At 35.6% G+C, this 19,782-nt stretch overlaps 1 protein-coding gene and 1 long non-coding RNA gene across 8 annotated transcripts; one reads left to right on the top strand and one right to left on the bottom strand.

Annotated features, from left to right (window-relative positions):
- Nucleotides 1-164: 164 nt before the first annotated feature.
- On the bottom strand, nt 165-1,234 carry LOC110854981. Its single transcript, XR_002548395.2, has 2 exons — nt 1,105-1,234; nt 165-919 (listed from the first exon to the last, which is right to left on the bottom strand). It is a non-coding gene; the product is annotated as an uncharacterized LOC110854981 (long non-coding RNA).
- Nucleotides 1,235-1,834: 600 nt separating this feature from the next.
- Nucleotides 1,835-10,031, top strand: LOC118436986. Of its 7 annotated transcripts, none has more exons than XM_035855712.1 (8): nt 1,835-2,032; nt 6,101-6,283; nt 6,343-6,419; nt 6,489-6,513; nt 6,588-6,609; nt 6,665-6,762; nt 6,875-7,239; nt 9,612-10,031. In XM_035855712.1, the coding sequence occupies exons 1-8, from the start codon at nt 2,008-2,010 to the stop codon at nt 9,777-9,779; spliced, it is 963 nt and encodes a 320-aa protein (XP_035711605.1). In that variant the 5' UTR covers nt 1,835-2,007; the 3' UTR covers nt 9,780-10,031. The 7 variants fall into 7 exon arrangements, 6 of the variants coding, with proteins under 6 accessions (XP_035711605.1, XP_035711604.1, XP_035711607.1 ...); XM_035855711.1 differs by having other exon boundaries at nt 6,486-6,513; XM_035855714.1 differs by having other exon boundaries at nt 6,486-6,513; nt 8,022-9,678.
- Nucleotides 10,032-19,782: the final 9,751 nt, after the last annotated feature.

Here is a 19,782-nt window from a genome sequence, read left to right as displayed (position 1 = left end):
TCGATGTTGAAGAATTCATGTAGCACACATATGTTTATGATATATCTAATGGATATTATTCATTTCATTTCATATTCTGTGTACATTAATCTACTAGCGAATAAGCCCGTCTGACGCCGGTTATATGGGCAAGAAACTAAAGTAGTACGACTTTGTATCTCGTGTCTCATGTAGATGTGTATGAATCGTGCGTTTTATTTCACTTTACCCAGCAATTTTAATACTACAAGCACATGACTAAACGAATCGTATGTAGGCTAAATTCAAATCTCTAATCTATTCGCATTTCGAAGTGGGATGTAAATATAAAGTGTTTACATATATAATTCAACTATCACACGGCTAACACTTTTCCAAACTTGTCAATTCTCAATATATTTACAAAGTAGCATCACTTCAGTATTCACTATACACACCATAAGTACGGGCTAGCCATTGTTGACCGCCCCCTTCATACTCTTCCAGTGTAACTGAGTTGTCTTCATGCCTCTCTAAACATGAGAAGATCTCCTCGTTGCAAAATCTACAGTTCATCGCTACCGTTGATGTCTGTAGCATAAGCCATTTTTGACGTGGGTCTGTAGCATTGCAGGGTTTCAGGACAACGTTGGATCCCCTTCCCGTCGCCGTCATGCAGACTGATTTTCCTGGAGTAGTCTTCTTCTCATATTTTGTTAACGTCTCGTCTGAAGAATTAAACACCCAGGCGAACCGTGTCTCGTTAACGTTTCGCTCATGACTGTATTCAGTACGTATTACACCCGTGGATGACAGGCCTGTCAGGAAAATAGATCCATAGAAGGAGAACGTCACCGGTTCTGCATTACGAAGTGCGTGCTGAGCGTCTAGCACTGACGCAAAGGTGGTGGGCGTACCAAGAAGAAGTAGCAAAGTGATGAAGCTCATTTGGATTCAGATGCTGATAAAGAAATAACAAATTAAATTAGATTTTGTTTTTAATGGACAAATTATGTATGTAGTTGAAACCCATTTCACTGGTTTTAAGTTACTCATACGAAACTAATACATCTCTCAACTTGTTACTGTGGTTTCTAGGTGCAAAATTCTCGATATTCTTGTTAAGTTAAATGTAGTTAAACTTACATATTTCCGAGATTTACCTCAAAGTGGAAAAGTCAAGAAAGTTGTAAAATTTAATGCGTCTCTCGCAATCGTTTCGATTTATTTGTACCGGATTAACTCCAATATGCGGATTTTATACCTACGATTTTAACAAATTTGATCCACATTGCATTCTCAAGTATCAAAATTAACCTAGTATACACGAGTTCGAGACAATCACAGCTGTCCAATTGTATGGATTTATGGATTCAAAGAAGCAAAAATATTGGAATTAGGACGCGTCAAATATGTAATTTAATCTCTCTAACATACTCCAAGCGTTTCAGAACCATGGGGGAAGTTTGGCCCGATAACGTGACAAGATTACGTGGACGAGAGAAGTTATCAAGCATTAGAAGGTTCTAAATTTCTGTGGAGCTTTGTACCCAATGTCCCACGATTGACGCAGCACTATTGTCTAAGATATATGTACAACAACCTGACCTCCTTTCTGCGCATTATTGTTCCCCAGGAGCAGAAATTACATATAAAACAATTAAATCATTGGCTTCATTTCATATGATTTATTTAGCTTAAATAAATAATAATCCATTAATAAACAAAGCAACAGTGGTACATAACCGAGAGGCCGATATGAATAGATTCATTATTTGCAAAATTATGTATGTACACGAGATAAATATGAAGAATGGGAGTGAAAGGGCAGGATGATGAGTGTATTTATTCAGTATTGGCATAACAGCCAGCTTAATGGAGGAATGAAGCTGGATGTTTCTTACCTCCGCCTCTTACATGTTGGAAATCATGCACCTCTTTGATTTTGACCTGGTTTAAATTTTGGGATTCGAGCAAACGCAAAACGCAAAATTGTCTCGTGTTCAGTGGCAGAAAGAAGTGTAACTGGTAGTATTGATAAATATGTGAATGTGTTTACTAACTCCTTCACCACGTAAGTTAGCACATCCGCAAAATTATGTGCATTTACATATATACAGATACATACATATATAAATCAGTAGCACCCCAAGTTCAAGGTTGATCCAAGGGAATGGTAAGGAAAACTAGTGACTGCAGCATCATATAAAGTTGACCTTTGTATTAGATAATTTAATTTCAAATATGTATATGCTTAAAAAGAAGCCCTCCAGCAATAATGAGTGTCAAGTCTCACGGTAACTTGGACAAATCCCTTTATAAAACATTTTCATGTACATACATGTTTACTGTTGCTCTGGAAAGAGACCTATTGTAAAATGCATAATCAGTTAATTCTTTTGTTCTTCGACTGCATTATTGGTTTTTATTATTCTCTTGACAAATGTGCGTATCATAGATTTCATATGAATATCAATTTATATATAAAAAATATCGAAAATCTGACTGCATAGGAGTTGTACATTAAAAGCCCTAACCTTACAAAAAATCCGAAGAACTCACAAATCATTACACAAATCGTAGCACAAATCGTGGTAAAAAAAATCGTAGCACAATCACAAATACAATCTTCAACTGCAAGCATTTACATATGACTACACGGTGTCGAATAATTAGAATAAAATAAAACAAAATTACGACCATTATTTAATTTGGAGATCTTTGAAGGATACCAATTCTTAAAACTTAATTCAATCCTACTGCCCACATCAACTCATTGAGGGTTAATCGTTAAAGAGAACTTATTATAGAGGTTGATCGTGTGATTATACACCATTTCGTTGGCATTACCACCATAAACAAAATCAATATGGGAAAACGTTGGACTAGGAATTGTGTAATAATCGACCAGATTGGGTAAAACATTTGCAAGCCTTAGATACCCAAGAGAATTCGCGAACATGTCATTTCTAGCAAGTACCAAACTGATTGGAGATGTTATTAATTTTAAATTATATTCTGGAGGGTTCATGTTTCCATAAATTTTAAGGTTTTGTCTCTCCCCGTAATCGTAACAACCAAATCGATCCGTTATCATAAACTGGTTCAGGTGGAGGAGCATTTTTAGTGAGCTGGGTGTCATCAAGTGGCCAAGGACGCTTGGGGTTTGTTCATACATATGTTTAAATTATTAATTATGAAAACGAATATGTAAATAAGTGGTACAAAAAGGTTAAATTAAAGTGTGAGGTGTTTGTACATGTCATTTTTTTTACTAATTTTATCAGTAGTTTTGCCACAAAGGGCGAGAAATATGTAAGCGTAATCTGGATTTTCCATTTTGCATCTCTGAATACATACATTCACTGTTATAATAATAATAATCCGATTGATTCAGATACATAGATAGATCCATTTGATTGCATATTTATATGAGTATACACCGGCCCGTCATTATTTTATACGTACCACTTTTGCGAAAAACTCTCGTTTTTGGCCGGTGACAAATTTTCAAAGAAACACTGGATGTGTCGTTGGAAAGGTAGCAATAATTAAATTAAGAAAATATATACTTGTTGCCGTATTGGACCACCAAGGATATTTTAGAGATAAAAATAAAATATTGAGCTCCAGAATTTAACACAGCGAGAGATTGGAACTTTATATGGCGGGTATGGGAGGAAAAGTCTAAACTCTGGCAAAGTGTTTATTATTCTTTTACAAACCGTAATTCCGTCTGTTTTAAAACTTATGACCTATTTATAAAATTTGACAAAATGTGTCCTTCTAGTGGAAATTGAATTAATCTAAAAATATATATTTAAATTTATTAAAAATTAAGACTGCGACGAAAAAGTTCCCATTCATAAAATCGCACACCCTATTTCGGTTACGTATTATTAGCATCCAAAATTTAACAAAATCAGACACGTACACCTCACACTTTCGCATCCACTTACCCTGCTAATTTGAACGTATGTATTTAACACACCTGGAAATTGTTTGGTGTATGTCGGGTTAGGTGGCCAACACGAAACATAACGTAGACTTATCATGTCATGGTTATTGTTAGGTATGATACATATCATGCAGTCGAAGATTTATTCCGAAATGAAATATGTGCACAACAATATGTACCATGCAATAAAAACCATTGTTATCAAAATGGTTGCCCCAAGTTATTCCTCTTTCTCGACTACCTATCAAGGCCCCGTGACCAATATTTTATCTTTCTACATACTTATATAGAATGCATTGCATACAGTTTATATACAAATTGTATAAACTAAAATTCCATTCTTGATAAGAAAATAAATTAATGTTGGCGTTTGAAACGTTGTCATTGATATCAGCGAAAGACAGCTCCATCCAATATTATGTAAGTATACAGATAGGTAATTTCATCGTAAAATGGTCCATGTACGTGTCTGATTTCTGTCAGTTCAATCAATTCCACTTGATAAACTCCAGGCTCCGTCTAATCTATTGTAAATTTAATATTGATATAAGCTCAACTGCGAATGAACGTTAAAAGCGAGTTGAATGTTTTCAGATAAATACAAGTGATCAGGGTGTAGCGAATATTGCTTTTGTGATGCAATTAGATTTGTTAACAAAATATTTATCTACGAATTTAGAAATCAGTGTTTTTAACTTCTTGACAATCTAACAAGGAACCCTTCCAATGGTGTCCAACGACTTAAGGGTCGACACCTATACCAAAATGGGCACAATACATGACTTTTATCGTGAACTGACAGAATTTCCGTGTAAAATTCACTTTTCGTCATGTTGTGACGATATTTGTGGCGAGCGGAAGACCGTGCTGTCGCGACAGTGGTGACGGGGCCCTCACCCTCACCGGCACCGCAGCCAACCGCCCGTTACCCATGCGTTATTAGAAATGTTTTAAAATCTAACCTTAATTATTCTGATTCTCCACGAGGTTTTCCGTTGGGTGGTAGTGGTATTGAACAAAAAAATGTTCGAAACATAAATGGTGGTTACAATGTGCACAATTAATGAAACGTTCCAAAACACACAAATCCATCTCGCACTTATCATAGTCTGATGAAAAAAGCAGTTCCTTAACATTTTTAAACTCTTCTTTTTCAGTAGTGTATGTGCATGCATACCACGAATATTTAAACATTGGGATAAATATTTCAGATTGAAACTGGTTAAAAATTAGTGAGTGCATTTTTAAAACATTTTCCCTTTTGTGAATATCCAAATCCAATTCATCGAGAATAACTCTTTCGAAAATAATACGACGGAAAATTTTGTATTGACGAAATATGTACTTGTCCAGCGGCTGGATAAGTGATGTAGCCTTTGCAGGAATCTGTTCTCTTCGACAATTTTCACCCAAGGAAGCATACGTTTCACCGTCAATCTGGCCAGCCCACGAATCATAAATCAGCATGATGTGTCGGCCATCTGTCAAAGGTTGAATACAATCATCCACCCATTGTTTCATCATCTGCTTATCCATCTTGCCTGATTTTGAGACGGTTAAGTATATATTATCCGGAACCCATAAAGTTTCACTGATTCTTGGACCAAGCACCCCTTTCGGTTCTTGCAGACAAAGCAAGAATTTTCCAGTGAATTTGCCACTCATAGATAATAAGGGCATAATTGTGTACGAATGCGATTTTGCGTTTTGGGATACAACAAGTCCGAGAGTATCTTTTTCGCCTTTGTGCGACAGTGTTCTTCTTGGAGTATATTCGTACGAGAATCCAGATTGATCGAAATTGTAGACATGGTCAGGTTGTATTTGTGCCAGATTTTCATTAACTCTTTGAACAAATTCACACGCTTCATCCTCCACGCGACGGAAATTTTGTTGTTCAGTGGTTGTAAGATATTTGGTTATCTTTCTTCCTACGATCCTATTGCGCACCTTAAAATCGTGTACCCATTTTGGACTTGCTTTAAATTTTAGTTCGAATTCACGTGATTTTGTCAGGGCCCACCTTCTCAAATCTACCTCACTAACGTGGAGCATTGATAAACGAGCAGCTTTGAAACGATTTAGGACAAACTGTTCTACTTCTTTAAACAATTGAAAAGTGGTTTTTTTATCCTCAATATATTTGGTCATGATTAAATATTTTAAACTTTTTTATTGTTTTAGTGAAACAAAAATTTGACTTGGACCTTGGGTCAGATATTTATTTGCAAGATGACCAAGAAGCAGAAATTGACGAGGATGTGTTCCCGATCCTTGTTGAACAACCCGTTACTCCCAATATAGTTTTTTTTGTAAAGGGCGAAGTGGTGTTAGATCCAGTCTCTCCTGCGCCATCAATTATTTACGGTGGGTAATTTATCTATTTATAATTATCTCTGATTTGCAATTTCATGTACAATTTTCAGTGAGCAGCCCGGTTGGATCCAACACTAGTTTCAGAAGCAGTTCGTCGTCGAGTTTAGAGGGTGACAATTTTACACAGGTAGGAGGGATTATTTTTTACGGCTATTTAGCTAAATTTTGTTCTTAATTAACATAATAAATGCAGCAGCGACGGAAAGCGCGGAGATTTCTCGGTTAGTCGATGAATGCAATCAAAAAGGCTGCGTCGACAAAACTTCATCCACAATTTTAATTAATGCATTTGTAGGGAAATTAGTTGAAGTTAAAGGGTAAGCCACAAACAAATTTCCCAATTAATATTTAGTACAAAATATTTCGTCTTAGGCTATCTCCTTCAACTACCAACCAGAAACTAATTGCGGCAGCAATTATGATATTACTACCTCCCTATAGATATTCGAAGTCAGCCGACGTTTTAGCAAGTTAACGTCCAGCAATTTATTTATTACTGATTTTATTTATTGATTTATTTATGTGTATTTATTTATTAATATTTGACTACAATTTACTCATTATTTTCATATTAATTTGTAGATGACATGTTCTCCGAGGAATCTCCATATCCCCGAAATGCTTATCCCCAGAACGAATCTCGAAATGGGAACCATTTTTATGGAAGAGGACGCATAAGACGACGAGGGAGTTACAACAATCGAAGAGGAGCTAATTATGGGCACAATTCTAGTAGAAATTTAAGTAGACGACCATATCTTGGCACACAAAACGGCAGGGACTTCCGCAATGATGGAGCTCGAAAAATCTACCCCTACAATACCGGCAGTAACCAAACGTCCTATCGGGGACATAATTCTCGTGGTAATTTCAATGAACGATACTTTCACCACACGATTCCAGATGGTAAGAAGATGACAGCGAATGGAAATTCGACACGGAAGGAGGTAATTTCAGCTTTCACCTGAGGGGACGACGCCATTAAGTTAAGTGTAAAGTGTAAGAAAAGAAAATTTATAAATATGCAAAAGATTCTCCAATGTAAAGAACAACTTACAAAACAACAGAATAGCAAACTTTTAAAAATGTTTATTAGTTTCAAAAAACAAAATCTTTCAGTTCACAATCTAACAAATATAAAAATTCCAGGGTACATTTCATTTATTTTATCCTTCGGTCTTAATTTTTGTTTACTGAAACCATTTAGTTTTGAGAGGTTAAAAAACGATTTTAATGAAATACTACGAAAAATTAGTTGGGTAACTTTGTTTAAGCAAAGAAATGAAGAGTCAGTTTTATCAGATTTTGACAGATTGCTCATTAATATCAAAAAGTATATTTATCCATTAAAAATGTCTTGTCACATTCAAAATGATATTTTTCCAGACCTAAATATTACACAAAAATTTATGTATTTAATTAATAGGAAATACAAAAAGGAGAATTTCATTCCACCTGAAGTTCTAGTTAGATTTCAAGATTTTTTCATACAAAATAACTTGATTGTTAAAAACGCAGACAAAAACGCTGGTATATGCATTATGCATAAAACTGATTATGATAATGAGATTTTAAGGCAATTACACGATGAAAATATTTACCAACCTTCGACAAAATCACACTTTCATCAGCATATGGAAGAATTTACTGATAGATTAAAATGTATGAAGATTCAATTTAGTGATAAAAACAGTACAAAACTTACTAATTTGATTAATTTTAATTATAGGCCAGCAAATTTCTATATTTTGCCAAAAATTCATAAAGATTATGAAATATTTCCCGTTGGAAGACCAATTAGCAGCACTTGTAACACAATTAATAAATATTTATGTCAATTAGTTGATTATATTTTGAAACCAGTAATGACATTTATCCCAAATCTTGTGATTGATACGAGTCATTTATTACTTTTACTTGATAACCTAAATCTAAGACCTGATAGAAAATATGTTTTAATTACTTATGATATTTCAAGTATGTATACAAGTTTGAAGCTGAAAAATTGTAAAATGTTTTGTATTAGAGCTTATGAAATGTATAAAAAATATTTAAGTCTTCCATATAATTTTACATCTAAACAATTTAAAGAATTACTAGATTTATGTCTTGACTATAATCACTTAGAATTTAATAATTTTTATTACAAACAAGTGCAAGGGATTCAAATGGGAAACTCAGCGTCAGTCACAATTGCCAATATCACGGCGTTTTATGAATTACACTCAATGTTTAAAAATCATCTCGAAATAGTTTTTAACGCGAGATTTGTGGATGATGGACTATTAATAGTAAGATATATCAACAATTAACGATATTAATAGATGGTGTAACGAATTTTTTAATCACGAATATCTAAAATTTACTACAAAAGTAGATTTTAAATCGATTGAATTTTTAGATGTTCAATTGACAATTACAGAAGGGAACAAAATTATAACATCATTGTACACAAAGCCAATGGCTAAAAGTGTTTTTTTACATTACGAGTCGAATCATCCAAAATCTCTACTTCAATCATTACCACATAGTCAATCGTTACGTGTTAAAAAGATATGTTCAGATGCTAAGAAATGTGAAAAAGAAATCCAGGTGCTATTTGAAAAATTTATGAGCAGAGGATATCCTTTAAATTCATTAATTAAATTTAAACAAAAGGTCGATACTCTGAGTAGACACGATATTCTTAAACCCAAGACCCTACTTGTAATTAACCATTTAAAACAAAATAATCCAAATATTTTAGACAAGTTTACCCATGTCAATGCAAAAAGAGAAATAAGTATGCATGAAAAAACCTTTCTTGTGATGGATTTTTATAGAAATATGTATGGTTTTGAAAAATTATGTATAGATTTTATCAAAAACGAAGCAAGGAGAGATCAGAATATACAATATCAAGAAATAGTTAATAAGCTTAATTTTATTATGTCATGCAGAAAGATAAGCCAACTTGAAAAGTATTGCAGACAAGGTAAATAGTTACATATGTATGTATGTATGTCTCAGTTTTGACTCAACCAGTGGCGAAGTATGAACTAAAATAAAAAGCCCACAAATTTTATTTGTTAGAAAAATAAATTTAAAACTGTATCACAAATTAATAAAACCAAAGCAGGTAATTTACAATATTGATATATTATTTAGTAGACGTACTTAATCTTAATGGCGTGAATATAAGTGTATTTCCGGGGAAAGTGGGAAAGATTGTTTCTTAATTTCTTAATTTGATTTGATTTTCTATTGTAATTTTAATCTCTTAATTTAATTTGAATTCTTATCTTAGCTTATAAAAATAATTTATTGTCTAATTTCGCAGCCTGAAGAAGCTGTCAATACGGCGAAACCGGTCGCAGCTTTGCGAAATAAATCAAAAATTGACAAAATTCGTGTCTATTGGTTGGAAATGTTTTCTTCGCATAAACAAAGTTCCAATTCCTATCAGGGACTTGATTGTTCAAGGTTGGAAAGGGGACGAAAATGGTAAACTGTCGGAGAGAAAAGTTTTGGAAAAGTACAAAATCCCAAAGTCTGTACTGTGCTGTATAACTCGAGCGGTGATGCAAACCTTCTACAGTCAAAATGTGTTTAATTTTGCCAATCCTCACTCGCCAAGATTTCCCTATTTTGGGACCTTGTTGCACTTAAAATGTAACAATAAAATATTTGACAACTATTTACTTTTGAAATGTTATAACAAGAGAATGTAAGCCATAATGTCTACAGTGTATTTATAATACCCAAGTATTTATAATAAATAAATCAAATTTAAATACGCGATTACACCGCAACTGAGGTTTTTATTAGATTCATAGTATTTACCATATACAAATTAAATATCTGTGAACTGTGTATATTCATTTATTAATAATACATACCTCAAGTGCTTCTAGTGAGTTAGTAGAACACAATTTCTAAGCAATTGTTTAAATGTGAATATTAACATAAATCCTTTCGATTTTTTATTTTAGGTTTATTTAGCATCATTGACCAGGTTTATCTTTGTAAAGTTAAGGTGTATACAATCAATATCTTACATATCCCTTCCGTACATTGAACCAGTCGATTATGGTTGGCCCAATTAAAGGAGGCCAGATGACTAGTTTATGCATAGCAACTTGTGCCAGAATACACTCGCACTTACATATGTAATTAAGCATAATTACTTTACTACCCCAACATAATTATAATTATATAATAATGTCACATAGTTCTCCCATTGAGGTCTTATTTACTTCACGGTAAGTCTAGATCATAGATGTGCGGACAATCAGTGCCGTCCACAGTATCTGTGCCACAACATTTTGTGGGTGCCAGAGGACAAGCTGCCAGTGCCACTGATTTTTTCCCAGTGCCAGTACCAAACCTGGCAATAATACATTTATGACACCCAGTGTCAGACACTCGATGCCGTTCGAAGTGCCAGTGTCACTAGGTGCCGCTGGGTGTCGGTGGTCAAGGTCCAGGGCCACTAATTTGATCTGGGTGCCATTGGACAAAGTATAGGTGTCTGTTCTAAACACGTATCTATGGCCCATGTAATAATATCATATAGTTCTCCCATTACAGTTTTACTTACTTCAGCGTTAGTCCAGACTAAACCGTCTAAGTTCTCTTGTACATATTATCATGCACACGCAAACTAAAAATACTTACTGTAACATTCACACAATTGATAAAACATTAGCAATTTAAGTGTGGTTATTGTCTGCTCCACCGCAGCAACCAATTTTTTGAAAAAGACGACCAAAAGTTTCATCCCGATGACTAGTCGATTCACAGCTTGTCGACATTTACGGCCTATTGATCTAACCACTTCATAACTCAACCATTCCCACATGAAGCCCACTATCGCGGCACAAATTACACCACCACATAGCGCGACTACCTCCCCCAAAGCAGACATCGAAACTTGCTCGTCAAATACGATTTCTTTTCTTACTCTGAACAATTCTATAGTAACCATTTTTCGATATATTGACCTGTCTTGTACACTTATTTTCTTCAGCTCTTGCAGAAATTCATTTGCAGCATGCAAATGGCCCCAAAATTCGAACAAACCTGATTGAGCCAACTGACCAATACCAGCTGATATAAGAGAATACCATACTCCACGTCGAATACCTATCGGAGTATATAAAAAATATATTGGTGTATCCTTGCTCATTACGACATGTAGATCCCGGTTCAATTTTAGACCATCTAGCATTTCCTTCACTTCACGTTCCAAACTTAGTACTGCAAATGTTACTTCGCCATTATCTATATTAATATCAAATCCGAAGGACTTAGAAATATTTAGACCAGCCACGAACGGGGATACTTCACTGGCATTTACTCTCATCCTAATTTTGATTAATGTGCGCAAGCGATTCCCAGGAGATAGAATGATATAACGAAGACGAAAACTAAAACTGGAAAATTATGTAATATACGCCGAATACCAGAGGTTCCATGATATTGGCCGGAAAGACAACTTAGGATCCACTGCCAATATATTGTGAAGTATGCGATTAACTTTTTCAATCCTGGTTCCCTACTTTCTTTCAACCTACATAATTACTGAGATAAAAAGAGCAATGAGAATAAAACAAACCAGTGAAGCTACCCAGGTATACCAGTCAAGGGGCATAACTACACCTTGCAAACCTTCCAGCTTTGATTTCTTACTGGTTATCGTTGCTAATCTAAACTCATACCGCTGACTAAGATGTGGCAGCCAGGAGAAAGATGCATTCAAAGGGTACATGAATGACCCATTAATAAAACCCGAAGCTGGTGGTACCGCAAATATATAGTTAATTGTACCCTCTCTATCCCTCCCATTCGGACTCTTCACCTGACGTCCGTCCACTTCGACGTCACTAAAGTTATATTTGTCACCCAGTGCAAGTTGTGCACATATAATTTGTTTTGCGAATTTTTTTCCACCACGCCAAAGAGCACTACAAGTTTGTCTATTCGAATTAAAAGATGGACCCCCAAATGAGCTTATAGCCCAATAATGTAAATTTGCATTGTGCAGTTTCCAAGCCCCTTCTAAGTTGCCTACAGGAGGGCTTAGTTGAGCCAAGGGAAATCCGCAACTCCAACAGACTACGTAGATTTTGAGAATTTTTGACTGACTTGGCGTCCCAGAGATTACGAACATTTTAGATGTTGATGCTGCCTCTGTAGAAATTTTGAAGGTCTTGTCATTTAATAAGCCTAAAACCAGGAATATAAAATTTGGACTTTCTCCACAGTAATTTAAGTGCTTCCGGGTTTCTATGAGTTTATCCTTCTCGGAGTCTGTTTCAAGTTGTGGTTGAAGAATGAAGGAAATCTGGGTATTGGTGTGACCAAAATATTCGGAAAATATGAATTCATTACTTTCACAAGATGCGTAGTGTGGATTAACTTCAATGCTATGGGGGATTGGTCGATGATACAATACTCTTAGAAAGTATGGATTCTGTAGAAGTAAATTAAGAAATTCGGCTATCCAAAACTCGGACTGCTCTGTCTTAAAGTCGGAAATGATTTGTAGCGTTGATCCTGAAGGAAATAAATTGGCAATATTTTGAAAACTGAAGCATGACATTGACGTGAATGCAAGTACTAAAAGAAAGCTAAAGGCAAAAATATGTTTTGCCATATTGTACATAGAAAACACTTTAATGCAGATACATATTTAGTAACTACTGACCTAATATGAAAGTTTAAATGACTCAAATCCACACAAATAGTCACTTAGCTACGGATAAGATACACGAAGCAAAAGTTTTTCAATTGTCTTCGTCTACCTTGGTCAGTATGACGGCTGAGGTACAAAATCCATATAAATTATTTAGGAAATCAATACGTTTGACTCTTCTAACAACAACCATGCAAGCTACTGGATTTTAGCTGACATGCATTTCGGGCAAAATCGGAAAATTCTCTGGAGCTCCAACTATGCAGTCACGCAGCACGGACGTGTTGTTTAAAAGACAATTGTATGGCCAATGTTACAATATGGATGGAAAGAAATGTTAAGTGTTATTGATAACTAGGGTTGCCGCGGGTAGCGGGTCGGGTACCCGTTACCCGGCTACCCGCACCATTTTGCGGGTACCCGCTACCCGGCTACCCGCACCATTTTGCGGGTACCCACTACCCGGCGGGTAATGGGAACTACCCGCGCGGGTAAAGGGTATTTTAATTTTTGATAGGACCTGTCGAAATTTCGTAGTTAATAAACGATTTGCTAAATAAAGTTTTTTTGTTCAATTTTTGCCCTCATTATGATAGATATTTGCTTTTTTCAATTTAAGCGTAAACGAATGTATGCCTTGTATCTTGCTAAAGTCATAAGTGATGAACTTATTTAGTATTTCAAATGGGTAAAAATAAAAACAATCATTAAAGAAATATAAAACAAATAAACATATATATTATTTTATAATAAAATAAGGAAAGCATAAAAGACTTCATGAAAATTAAATTATCACAAACGATTAAAATTACGACTTATACATAGATAAATTATGTAAATATTTTCTCAATAACAGAAAATTTGAGTGCGGAGGCCACCCCCGTTTGTTTACTTGAATATTATGTTTTATTACTATAGGTTTATTATTTTATAATTTTAAGATTTTATGGTTCTGGGACTTTTAAATTTTGAGATTTAAATACTACAATTAATTTTAAAATTAGGCTTTCAGAGTTAAGTTATGCATTGTGATTCGATTTTGAGAGAGTGGTGTGGGAGTGATACTTCAATCAGGGGCTTGTTGCATAAAAATGACATTTTGACAGTTGACAGGGCGACAATTACAGGGCGACAATGACAATTAAATATTATGGTTGTTGCATATAAAATCCATTGACTATTTGACAAGTGCTGGACCTCTGTCAAACTTTGACAGGTACTTGTCAAAATTTTTCATAGCAACGTAAAAATTTGTGAAAAAAATAGCAAATTTTTGTGAGGTCATTCTCATCCGGCTCCTTCCATTTCTGCACACTTTTAACGTCAATTCCCCCAGTTTTTTTTACCAAATTATCGCTATAATTTGACTTGATTTTTCATTTTAAAATGAAAAAAATGAATTAACTAATTTTGCAGGTGGTGAGACAATGAAATACGTGATGGGGGAGTGAATAGGTGTTTTTGAGTTACATATAAATACGATCTTTAAATATTTGGGTACTTCAAGTACAGTGCACCGAACATCAAAAAAATGTGCCTAGCAAAGTAAAAAACTCCTTATCTACGTTAAAAATATTTCTATGCAAACGTTGAAAATGCCCCGTGCAAGGTTGTAAAAATTACCTTAGCACCGCAATATGGTCGACAGTTACTTCATGAAATTTTAAGTGTAACACCAAAAAACCAGTTTTATGTTGAAGGTGGGGAGTGTAATCTATAACTTGGAGTGAGTTTTGACCTCTTCCATATGATATCCGGTCAATAATAAACTGATATCCGAAAAAGGGCATTCGGTGTGTAAAACGCTTAGGTGTGTATCTGATGGTGTGCATCAAATTGTGTGTATCCGATGGTGTGTATCTGATTGTGTGTAATTTGCCGGACACCGGCATATGGGATAGCATTGTAAGATGTATAAAATCGGTTTTGTGAAACAACAAATAGATTATTCTTTTGATGCAAGGTGTTTTGTTTATGCATGTTTTGGATCACTGTAAATACACTCTCCCAAATCTGGTAGAGTCATATAGATACTCTGTGCTGGTATTGAATTGGTAATGATTTCCTACGGGACCAGTAATGATTTATTTCTGAGTGGTAAGTTTTTCATTACTTCGGTAAGTCGGTAAAGTACCAAGCAGTAATGATGGTTATTACGATGGCCGGTAGAGTCACATAGATACACCGCGCAGTAATGATCCCAAAAAATTTAATACCAGATTTCGGAGAGTGTACATCAATCTGCACATATGCTCTATATGCAGAAAAAAGCTGCAAAATTGAGGAATAATATTCCCTTTCATATCGACCAAAACCGTTTGGAAATAATACCACCAAACTGTAACCATATTTCTGATTTCCTTTATAAATAGTGCAACTGCTAATCCTTCTCCGATCATGATAAGGTAAAACACCGTCCCAATATTGGAGAATAACACTTGAGGTTGGAAATCCGCATTTACCCCAGTACGTTTTGAACGTCGCGGTAAGTTCAAATATTTCAGAAACGTTCGCCACTTCCAATAGATCCCAGACTCTAATAATTTCGAAACCCATTTACCGACCGATTCCGCAGCGAATTCTGACACGACAAAATATTTCTTCTGATTGAAGGCGGTTTCTTCAAGTTTGATGTATGGTCTTCTTTTAATGTGAGATATTTCACCAATCATGTAAGCCCTGGTAGAATCTATTTCGTCCGTCCAACCAATTAGTGCGGATTTTTCGCAATTTGCCATAATTTCGATGCCATCATTTTGACCATCCTTGTAAACCTGATTATGTTTCGTATCACCATTTCTAGAGTATGCCTCCGTCTCGAGAAAAACATTAAGTTCGGGATCATGCGTAACTCGTGAAAAGGCGAAATCAACTTGTTCCCTAGATAAATTCGGTATATGTGGTGACATATTTTTGCGACACTTTTTCCCCATTTTTCTAGTCATGTCCGCATTAAAACAATACTTGTGTTCTACAATTGCCCAAAAAGTTGTGAATTGATTAAGGTCGCTAGTCAGAGTTCCCTTAAGGGCTATTGAGGCTAAGGATGATCGCCAAATCATTAGGGAAATATAATACAAAAGCTCAGATATCCCTGTATATGGTTTAAATTCTAGGCCCGTTATAACGGGCCTGAATTACTAGTATGTATGTATGTATTGGTGGGGTGACGATCCTGCCATTGTTAGACAGGACCGTCAGCTGCGCAAGCACTGAGGCTTATTGCAGTCTCCCCGTATACACCGCTTTATTGTGCTAAATCATGACTCTCACGATTTACAGATCTAACTTGACCTACAAACCGCCCTGATCTGATTATGAATTGAATTAGATTGGGCAGAGACATAGTCACTATTTGCTCTGGTGGCAACTCATGCCTCCCAAAGAGTTCTGACCTTAGGGCGCAGTACTTGTCGCAGGATCCAAGAAAATGAAATACAGTCTCAGGGCCACGGCCGCACAGGCACATGGCCTCATCAACTAATCCCATTGTTCTGAGGTGCCCGTTTAAAGTACAGTGCCCAGTTAAGGTTTGTGTTACTGATCGGAGATTCTTCCGATTTAGGGTTAAAAGCTTACTGCTAAGCCTCGATGAAGGGGCAGAGAGAAAAGCTTTAGAAGTTAAACAACCCTTGCTGCTTTCCCAAGATTTGGTATGCTGCAATCTTGCCCAGTTTACAATGCTGGAGATTACAGTGCTTCTGGATAGAGGAATAGAGGGCTGCGGGCCAAGGTACCCAGTAAGAGTACCTTCCTTGGCCAACAAGTCAGCCGCTTCATTTCCTTCAAATCCATGGTGAGAAGGGATCCAATGAAGTGTTACCTTCTTAGTCTCCCCAATATGATTAAGCATCTCAATAGCCTCAGTAGTCAGTGATGAAACTGGCCATGGGCTAGTGAGCGCTTTGATGGCACCCTGACTGTCAATGAAGAAGTCAACGGTGCTATAGTTGAGAGTATTGTCGGTCAACGTTTCAGAAGCCCTGATAATACCCATAATTTCTGCTTGGAAAACTGTGGGTGCCCATCCCAGAGGAATTGAGCACCTCACAGCTTCCTGGGCAAAATTGTTGTATGTGAAGTAGTAAGCCGCACCCGAACACTCACCCATCCGTGAACCGTCGGTAAAACAGTTCATGTCGGAGGCATTCATGGGCACGCTACCATCCTCCCAATCTTTCACCGAGCAGATAGAGGTTTCGAAGTTCCTCTCTGCTGGCGGATGAATTACTAGTACCCTATAAATGGTATTGGTTAATATCGAATGAAATTTGTAAACAAGTTAGTGCCAGTTAGGAGAGTTGACACCGTTAGTGGGATAAATATTTAAAGCATTCCAATCAACTAGAAGATCTGAATGCTTGAAATTTTGCCCTCGTAGTCGTGAAATTTTCAAAAAATATAAAAATGTCCAGAAACTTTGGCATGGGTATGGTACATATTTATATTATACAGCAACTATCTGGGATAAAAAAAACATGAAAATTATCTAAATCGGATTTTTGGTGAAGGTTTGTAACCGGCTGGTTGAGCGTTGTTCACCCATTTGAGTGGGTGTGGCGGGCGCAAAGGTGGCCATGTCGTAAACCCACTTTGGAGTGAATCATTAGTTACTCCCCGGAGGGTAATATTTACATATCCAAGGGGCATAAAAATCTTAGAATTGCATGAGGAGAACCTCTCTTCCCGAGTACTGGAAAAAAATGAATTAAATACATATCTACATACACTATTTAATATGTATACCGTAAATTCTCTATTAGATGCCCGGGTTAAAGAAAAATTATGTATGCCGACATTGGCTGCACGCGAACCTTTATCACGAACAATTCAACTTGAGTAATTACTTTTTTCCCATATAATAAATATTTAAGTAAACCCATCACGAGGAAATACATAACTTGCATAAGTTGCATATAAATAATATAATATTTGCTTCCCCAACAAATTCAGTATCCAAAAATCCATATTCGCCAACCAAATTGGATTTACATACATATGTACATACGTTAAGACGCTCATGCCCAATTTTAATCTAACAAGGGATACTATTTAGGTGGGTGGAGAGTCCAGGGTTCCCACCTATACCAAAATATGCACAATGCAGGACTTCTTTGGTGAACTGAAAGAATTTCCGTGTAAAACTCACTTTTCGTCAAGTTGTGACGATGTTTGTGACGAGCGGTTGACCATCGAGTGCAATGGGGAGAGACTGACGCCGCTCATCCTCTTCCTTTGTTTACACTGCCCTGCTGATGATTCATCAGTGATGAAATTTCCATCTTCAAAATCCCACCAATATTTTTCAAAAAATTTTAAATTTCATAATTTGTTTTAAAAATTTTAAAAATTTTCTCAAAAAATTTCAAAACTTCGTAATTTGAAACTTTTTAAAAATTCCGAAAAAAAACAATTTTTTGAAATTTTGAGAAAATTTTGAGAAAATTTTGAAATTTTGAGAAAATTTCGAAATTTTGAGAAAATTTTGAAATTTTGAGAAAATTTTGAAATTTTGAGAAAATTTTGAAATTTTGAGAAAATTTTGAAATTTTGAGAAAATTTTTAAAATTTTTAAAACAAATTATGAAATTTAAAATTTTTTGAAAAATATTGGTGGGATTTTGAAGATGGAAATTTCATCACTGATGAATCATCAGCAGGGCAGTGTAAACAAAGGAAGAGGATGAGCGGCGTCAGTCTCTCCCCATTGCACTCGATGGTCAACCGCTCGTCACAAACATCGTCACAACTTGACGAAAAGTGAGTTTTACACGGAAATTCTTACAGTTCACCAAAGAAGTCATGTATTGTGCATATTTTGGTATAGGTGGGAACCCTGGACTCTCCACCCACCTAAATAGTATCCCTTGTAAAATAAATAAATGTATCCAATGTTATTGACCAGATACGGCTAAAATGAAGCAAATTAAAATATTCCTTCACTTAACCAATGCGTACTATTTACAAGCAAAATTTAACATTATTTCGATATATACGTTTCAAAATAATAATAATAACAAAATAATTTGACGCTTAATAGACAAAAACTTTTACAACAAAATAATGATTTCTTCTTTTTTTGAAAGAATTGCCATGAATCCGTATCACATTTTTGTTGCAGTTTACTGTTTAAATTTGAGTTTCGCCTTATCCACGGATTTCATATCATACTCCACAATATTTCCCTACGTTCCTACCATTTTCGAAAATTGTGACCTGATCTTTATTCGACAAAGATTTCACGATAATAACCCATCCCTTGATTACAAATACCTTGAAGTAATATTAATATTATATAGTATACGTCGTCAAAATCCCGACTCACCTCTGATCTTTAAGGATCACTACAAAGTAATTCAGGACTTTGGTTTTATCGACGGCTTCACGTATCCACCCATAAAAACCAACAGGGTCACAGCAACATTTGTGGATCTGGTCGTAAGCAAAAATTCTATAGGGTGTAACCTGCACTTCGAGCATAACGTAGTACATCGGGTCCAGATTGAACGGGATGCAAACTGAGGCAAGCATGAAGGGAAATTTGATGTAGAATCGTACCGCGAGCTTGGCTAGTTTAATAAGCTGGATGCTTATATAACCACCGTTCTCCTTCTTGGGGCGAACTGCAAGAAATTTTGGAGATATGAAAATAAAATTCTAAGATTACACTCCTAAAAGTAAGGTGATCTTCTTGAAAAGTGAATGCACGTTGAATTGTTTCTTAAGTATTTGTAAACTATGCATAATAACAATGGAACCTTTTTTCAAGTTACACTGGGTTTATGCAGGGAGTTATATAAAAAAATTAAGCAAA

Source organism: Folsomia candida, unplaced genomic scaffold (assembly GCF_002217175.1).
Source record: "Folsomia candida strain VU population unplaced genomic scaffold, ASM221717v1 Fcan01_Sc011, whole genome shotgun sequence".
In the NCBI taxonomy this organism is placed as follows: Eukaryota; Metazoa; Arthropoda; class Collembola; order Entomobryomorpha; family Isotomidae; genus Folsomia; species Folsomia candida.
The sequence above is the reverse complement of the archived record's forward strand: the minus strand, read 5'-3'. Positions and strand labels throughout refer to the sequence as shown.

Bases quoted from the DNA above. Each gene is read 5' to 3' on its own strand.
- LOC118436986 (XM_035855711.1), top strand. From the start codon at position 2,008: ATGTGTTTACTAACTCCTTCACCAC. The intron at 6,284-6,342 runs GTGGGTAATTTA...TACAATTTTCAG, and splicing joins TGCGCCATCAATTATTTACG to TGAGCAGCCCGGTTGGATCC. The intron at 6,763-6,874 runs GTTAACGTCCAG...ATTAATTTGTAG, and splicing joins GTCAGCCGACGTTTTAGCAA to ATGACATGTTCTCCGAGGAA.